At 55.6% G+C, this 6,495-nt stretch overlaps 1 protein-coding gene across 4 annotated transcripts in view; it reads right to left on the bottom strand.

Moving 5' to 3' along the window:
• Positions 1-397: 397 nt before the first annotated feature.
• ARRB2 (arrestin beta 2) overlaps positions 398-6,495 on the bottom strand; it is a 10,973-nt gene continuing 4,875 nt past the window's right edge. For 3 of the 4 annotated variants that reach the window (XM_032268841.1, XM_032268843.1, XM_032268845.1), the window contains 13 exons: positions 6,077-6,137; positions 5,920-5,964; positions 5,507-5,703; positions 5,151-5,210; positions 4,713-4,780; positions 4,438-4,573; positions 4,134-4,218; positions 3,803-3,875; positions 2,797-2,934; positions 1,910-1,993; positions 1,741-1,820; positions 1,573-1,627; positions 398-953 (listed from right to left, as the gene is read on the bottom strand). In XM_032268841.1, coding sequence (XP_032124732.1) covers positions 860-953; positions 1,573-1,627; positions 1,741-1,820; positions 1,910-1,993; positions 2,797-2,934; positions 3,803-3,875; positions 4,134-4,218; positions 4,438-4,573; positions 4,713-4,780; positions 5,151-5,210; positions 5,507-5,703; positions 5,920-5,964; positions 6,077-6,137 — 1,176 coding nt within the window. In that variant the 3' untranslated portion in view covers positions 398-859. The remainder of the gene's footprint in view (positions 954-1,572; positions 1,628-1,740; positions 1,821-1,909; positions 1,994-2,796; positions 2,935-3,802; positions 3,876-4,133; positions 4,219-4,437; positions 4,574-4,712; positions 4,781-5,150; positions 5,211-5,506; positions 5,704-5,919; positions 5,965-6,076; positions 6,138-6,495) is intronic. The other variant, XM_032268842.1, reaches the window with a different exon arrangement.

Genomic DNA, 6,495 nt, shown 5'->3' on the forward strand with positions numbered 1-6,495 from the left:
TTACAGTTGCTGCTTGAGCAACCATAATGAGCAGTGGAAATGAACACGACTCAGTCACAACAGGTCACAAGGTGGTCATGCATGTCAGCCGCAACAGGGAAGAGCCTGCCCTGCCAGCTCCTGTGAGCACCTCTCTGCAGGGGAGTTAGTTGTTATGACCCCTATAAATGACTAAGTTTACTTTGTGGCCTTATCAAGCCTAACCCTTGAGTTTGGACTAGGTCAAGTTTTGATGTTCACACAGGCACAGCACAGTCATCCATTAAACATTTATTGATAGCCTCTGTGTCAGGCGCCTTTCAGCTGCAGAAGAGACTGGGTCCTCCCCCACAAGCTAACAGAATCATGGATAAACACACTGTACGCTCTCTAAACACTACAGAGAAAAAACACATACTCATGCCTAGTAAAAGATTTATTTTCTTCTTTATGCACAGAAACAAAGAAATGGCCTTGTCCTGAAGGGTCTCCTCTTGAAGGAATGGAGGCAGAGAGGGTGAGCATGGAAGGTGTTGGTGTGAGCTTGAATGTGGGAGTTTTGTCTCCCCCTTTCCCTCCTATCACTCCTCTTTTCACTGTACCCTTCCAGAAAATTTAGGTATGAACACAGCTTGCCACCCACTGCGGGGCTGGACAAGCAGAGCTGCAGTCAAAAAATTAATGCCCACATTCAGCAAGAGATGGGTCCAGTGCATATCTTGGGGGGATGGGAGGGAGAGACTGAAGGGGTTGGTTGAAGAAGCTGCCAGGTGGAGGGGAAGGGAAAAGAGGCTGGGACAACCCCCCAATGACAGTGGGGGTCTTCTTCCTGCCCCTACCTCTTCCAGCACCATCCACTCCCTTCCTCCAGCCCCCCTTCCTAGCAGAGCTGGTCATCATAGTCGTCATCCTTCATCCCCTTCAGCCGAAGCCGGGCAAAGTCCTCAAACACAATGTCATCATCTGTGGCATAGCTTGGTGGTGGGAAAGAGGGGTGTGAGGTGAGGGTGTCTCACTCTTTTCTCAGCCTCCCACTCCCTACCCTCCCCCAAGCTGGGCCCCTGGGACACAGGTGTTAGAACAGCAGTGGGACCAGAGGTTTTTTTTTTTTTTTTTTTTTGAGACAGAGTCTCACTGTCGCCCAGGCTGGAGTGCAATGGCACACTCTCGGCTCACCACAACCTCTGCCTCCCAGGATCAAGGGATTCTCCTGCCTCAGCCTCCCAAGTAGCTGGGATCACAGGTGTGTGTTACCACGCCCGGCTGATTTTTTTGGTATTTTTAATATAGATACGGGGTTTCACCATTTTGGTTAGGCTGGTCTCGAACCCGACCTCTTGATCTGCCCGCCTCAGCCTCCCAAAGTGCTGATTACAGGTGTGAGCCACTGTGCCCCCCGCTGGGACCAGAGGTATTTACAGGAAGGGACAAAGAAGAGGCAGGAAGAGGCAGCCTCACAAGGCTAAGGCATCTTGATTTGATGCTACAATCCCCTTCTCCCCCCAAAAAGCAAGGAAGAGGTACGAGGGCAGATTTGAATGTTCCAGCAATCTTTGTCCAAAGAGGGTTAAAGTAGGGGAATGAGTTTCTTACTTGGTATCAAATTCGATGAGGTTGGTGTCCACAGGGACGTCTGTTTCTGGAGCGGCTGAGGGGACAGGAAGAGGGAGTGTGGGGGTGGGTGCTGAAAGGGCCAGCTTTCCTCCACTGGCCCTGCTTCAGGCCCTCCCTCTGAGGGCTCGGGGTGGGTGGTGTGCTCACCTGTCTGGGGTCTGGGGAGGGGGATGTGGTCGTGGGGCTTGGGGTGCATGAGAACAAAAGGCAGCTCCACAGAGACATCCCTGGGAAGGGAAGAGGCATCGTGAAGAGGACGACGATCCGGACTAGAGAGCCACTGTGACCCCCACCTGGGCTCCCCCATGACACTCACCCGCCTCGAGACACTACCAGCTTCACCTTGACCCTGTAGGACACCAGGATTCCCAGCACCTCCTTGTTGGCACCCTCCTTCACGCTGCCATGGAGGGTGGCAGAGTCAGACCAGGGCCCATCACCCTGTTACCTGTCACCTGACCTTGGGGTTCCCATGGGACTCTGAGCAGGACCACAAACATGCACAGGCCCCTGGGGTCCCCAGCAGCACAGGCGGTGCGGTTATGGTACAGCGCAGCGCGCACAGCACTCCCTGCTCAGGGCCTCCTGTGGCTTCTCTTGCAGTAAAAGCTGACGTCTTTCTCCTCTAACGGTCCTGCACTGTCTGGCTCTCCATTAGCCCCCTGATCCCATCTCCTCCGCCTCCTCTCCTGGTACTCAGTTCTCGCTAATTTACCCTCCAGACCTGCTGTGTGTGGCTGTGCAGTGAGAACCCTGAACAAAGGCACTGGGAGAGGTGAAATCCAGCCCTTAGTGAAGCTGGGGACCTCCAGGGCTGCTCCCGCGTGAGGGCGCGAGGTCACCTCACCATTCCTCCAGGACCCCAGGCTGTCCCGCCCCTGAGTCTCTCTGCCCAGAACCTTCCTTTCCTGCTCATCCACACCGCTTACTTCTGCTCGTCCTTACTCCGACTTCACCTTTGCATCTCCCTGCCCCCATCCCTCCCTTCTCTGCCTGGCTTTCTCTCCTTCATACTTATCACTAAACCTGCTGTACAGTTACCACTGATCGGATTTGTCTATCCTCCCTCCCCTGGAATTCAGAGTTGTTTTGTCTCTTCTGTTCACTGATACATCCCTGGCACTTAGGACAGGGCCTGGCACACAGCTGGCACCGACCTCTGGCCCCTGGCCTGCAGGGGGCCCACCCCAGCCCCACCCTCACATGGTGCTGGAAGCCAGGTTGGTGTCCTCGTGCTTGAGCTTCCCATCCAGGGCAAGACCCCGCTTCTCCCGGTTGTCGCTGAGCAGCGGGGTTATGGTGTACACCTTACAGAACGTGGAGCTGGGAGATACCTGGTCACTGAGGGTAGGAACAAGAGAACAAGACTTTTGGAGGGGCCAGGCTGGGTATGGGGGCAGCCTGTCACCCCCGAGCAGCATCTCCCCCTCACTAGTCCCTTCTCTCTTTGGGCACAGGTCACAAGGAAGTAGGTTTTGGCTCAACGTGCTCAAGAAAATTAACAGCCCAGGGCTGCCTACCTGTGGAGAGAATACCCTTTTAAGTGGAGATGGTAGCCGGGCACGGGGCCTCACGCCTGTAATCCCAGCACTTTGAGAGGCTTCGGCAGGCAGATCACTTGAGGTCAGGGGTTCAAGACCAGCCTGGCCAACAGGGTGAAACCCTGTCTCTACTAAAAATACAAAAATTAGCTGGGCATGGTGGCACGTGCCTGTAATCCCAGCTACTTGGGAGGCTAAGGACAATTGCTTGAACCGGGACCCAGGAGGTGGAGGTTACAGTGAGTCAAGATCACGCAACTGCACTCTAGCCTGGGGCTACAGAATGAGACTCTGCCTCAAAATAAATAAATAAATAAATAAAATAATATTCCTGAGGTCAGCATCTTTTTTTTTTTACTTTGCTGGAAGAGGGCAGCATCATTTAAAAAAAAAGAAATTAAAAAAAAAAAAAAAAAGCCAGGCATGGTAGTGATTGCCTGTAATCCCAGCTACTTGGGAGGCTCAGGCAGGAGAATTGCTTGAACCTGAGAGGTGGAGGTTGCAGTGAGCAGAGATTGAGCCATTGCAACAAGAGCAAAAACTCTGTCTCCAAAAAAAAAAAAAGAAAGAAGTGGGGATGGCTCAGGAAGGATTCTCCCCCGACCTCACTTTCTCCTGATCCTGCTCTTCTCCCCTAGATCAGGGCCCGGGTCTCTCCAGATACTCACTCTTGTTCGAGCTGAGCCACAGGACACTTGTACTGGGCGGTGCTGAAGAGGCAGATGTCGGCGTACTGTCTCACTGTGGGGTGGGGCAGGGTCAGGAAGCTCTGGATGGAGTACAGGCCACCACACCACAACTCCAGACCCCGTGGTGTGGGCCCCCCCATGCTCCTCCCGAAGCAGTAAACACCAAGGCTCCCGGTATCATTCTGGAACAACTTAAATTTGAGCCCTGGTGGGTCTCCCGCACTAGGAAATGGCCTGGGTCGAGATCAAACCAGGAGCCACCTTACAGAACTCCCTCCCCGAAGACCCCCTTCCAAACCCCACCTCCTACCAGAGACTTTGATCTTCTTGACGGTCTTGGTGGAGTTGTTGGTGACGTGGACATTTACATTGAGGGGCTCCCCATGGTAGTACAGCTTTTGGGGGGAGGGGGTCATGTGAATTGGTCCTATCATCAGTGTGTCCCCAAACACAGACACATTGTTCTGGCCCCCTCCCCTCAAACCCAAGCCCACAGCAGCTCTCCACACCCAGCCAAGGCAACCTCCTTTACAAATGTCATCCTGACGTGGCTTCACCCCTCCCCCAGGGTCTAGACTGCACCGTGGCATCTGCGTCACCCTCTCACACCCCACCTCCTTGTCCAGGGAAGCCTCGAGGTGCAGGGACCGGTCAGACATGAGGAAGTGGCGTGTGGTTTCAGCTGAAGGCTGCGGGCCGGGTTTCTCCGGGGCGAACTGCACCTTTCGGATCACCAGCCGCACAGAGTTCCTGAGACGGGGTGTACAGGGGCAGGAGGGGGTCAGTCCTCACACACCCAAACCACTCCTCCTCCCTCCCACGGGGCCTGGGCTCCTGGAAGCCGGGAGGAAACTCCCCTCTATGCCACAGAGGAGGTTGCTTCCCTCACCTTTTGTGGCTTTTCTCTTCTAGTGATTTAGCACAGAAGGCTCGAATCTCAAAGTCTACGCCGCAGGCCTCGGGAGGGGGAGAAGAAAAGGCCACATCTCACCCAGGGCTCCCACCAGCATCGCTCCCCTTCCTTCCTCTCCCTTCCCTCCACTTGGGCAAGGGCTCTTCTGCCATTGTGGTCTGATGACCATGGGGACTGGGTCATGGTCGTGCAAGGGGAGCCCCCATCCCCAGATCCACGCAGGTCCAGAGAGCAGGAGTCAGTGTCACGCATGCACAGTCACCACATCATACACACCCCGCTTCCATGGGGGACACTGGCCGACCTTGGCCCCACCCTGGCATCCCAACAGTTTACCCTCTGGCTCAGCGGTGCCTCCAGGCTCCTGCTGGCCCCGTCCTGCCCTAGGAGCCCTCAGGGCTGTTCCTCCCATACCTTCCCTGTATCCTCTGGTCCTGGCTGCAGTGTGACAGAGCATGGCAGATTCTGGGGTATCTGTGGCAGAGGAAAGGGAAGACTTCAGTTCTTCCAGAAAGTCCCCAGATCTTCCTCCACATCGCAACTTAAGAGGCTGGCGAAAGGACTCTTGGGGAAGAGAAAGGAAGAAGGAAGGGGCCCTAGAGAGGAGGCAGAGAATCTAGGCTTCCTGAATGCACTGGGACCCCGAAGGGGGTGGATCCAGGGTCCCTGCCTCACCGTTTTTTCCAGATCTGCCCATAACGGGTGCCTTACCCCCCCCCCCAGACACAGTCCTAGACCCCTTGCCCTCAGAGGACAGGGGGCATCCTCACTGTGAAGAAGAAGGGGTGGGCATGCTGGCCCAGCTTCCTCAGCAGCCGGTCCTGCAGGCGTGTGGGGGGCCGCGGCGGGTTGGGCACTGGGGGGAAGGCCTGGTAGGTGGCAATGAACAGGTCTTTGCGGAACGACAAGCCCAGGACATCCAAGTCTTCTCGGCCATAGCGGAAGGCGCAGGTGAGGGTCACAAACACTGGCAAGGGAGGGCAAGATGAGTGGTCAGGACCTCCTTTCCCCAGTCCCTGGGTACCTAGCAGCAAGGCCCCTCCCTCTGCAGCATGAGACTTGCCCAAATTCTATTCCTGGCTTCTGCCTCCAGCCTCCATCTCTCTGGGCACCCTTCCAGTGCCAGCCCATTTCACTTCCCTACCCTCTACTTCCCCTGGGTCCCCTGGACTTGGGCCAGTACCTTTGCGGTCCTTCAGGTAGTCAGGGTCCACAAGCACCACGCCATCTAGGAGGGGGACACACCAGCTCACTTCCTGAAAGGGCAGCTCCCCCATTTCCTGGGCCTGGGAACTTCTTCCCCCCTTGGGGAATGAGCTGTCCCTTTCTGGGAAACTTACCTACAGGGTCCACTTTGTCCAGGTGATCTACGAAGTCCCGCTTGCCCAAGTACACGGTCAGCTGAGGATGTCAAGGGGTCAGAAGAAGATTGGGGAGGATGGTGCCAGGGCATCAGAGCCCTCAATACTGCCCTGCCCCAGGATCCCCAGGCTGGGCTACAGGGAAAGAGTTTCTCCAGGTTTCTTCCCAGTAGTGTTAAGAAGGAGGGTGGTGGCATTTCTCAGGCTAGCAGACCTTTAGGCTTTTTAGCTGCTCCCTAATCTCTGCACACCACTGCCCACCAGCCAGGGGTGTGTGTGTGTGTCCTTAGCCCAACCAGCCAGATGTGTATGTGTATTTGCATCCTCAGGGAGGACTCTGCCAGCTAGGGGGTGTGTGTGTGTGTGTGTGTGTGTGTGTGTGTGTGTGTGTGTGTGTG

The sequence above is a fragment of the Sapajus apella genome, unplaced genomic scaffold, assembly GCF_009761245.1.
Source record: "Sapajus apella isolate SASKATOON/1434 unplaced genomic scaffold, GSC_monkey_1.0 scaffold186, whole genome shotgun sequence".
NCBI lineage: Eukaryota > Metazoa > Chordata > Mammalia > Primates > Cebidae > Sapajus > Sapajus apella.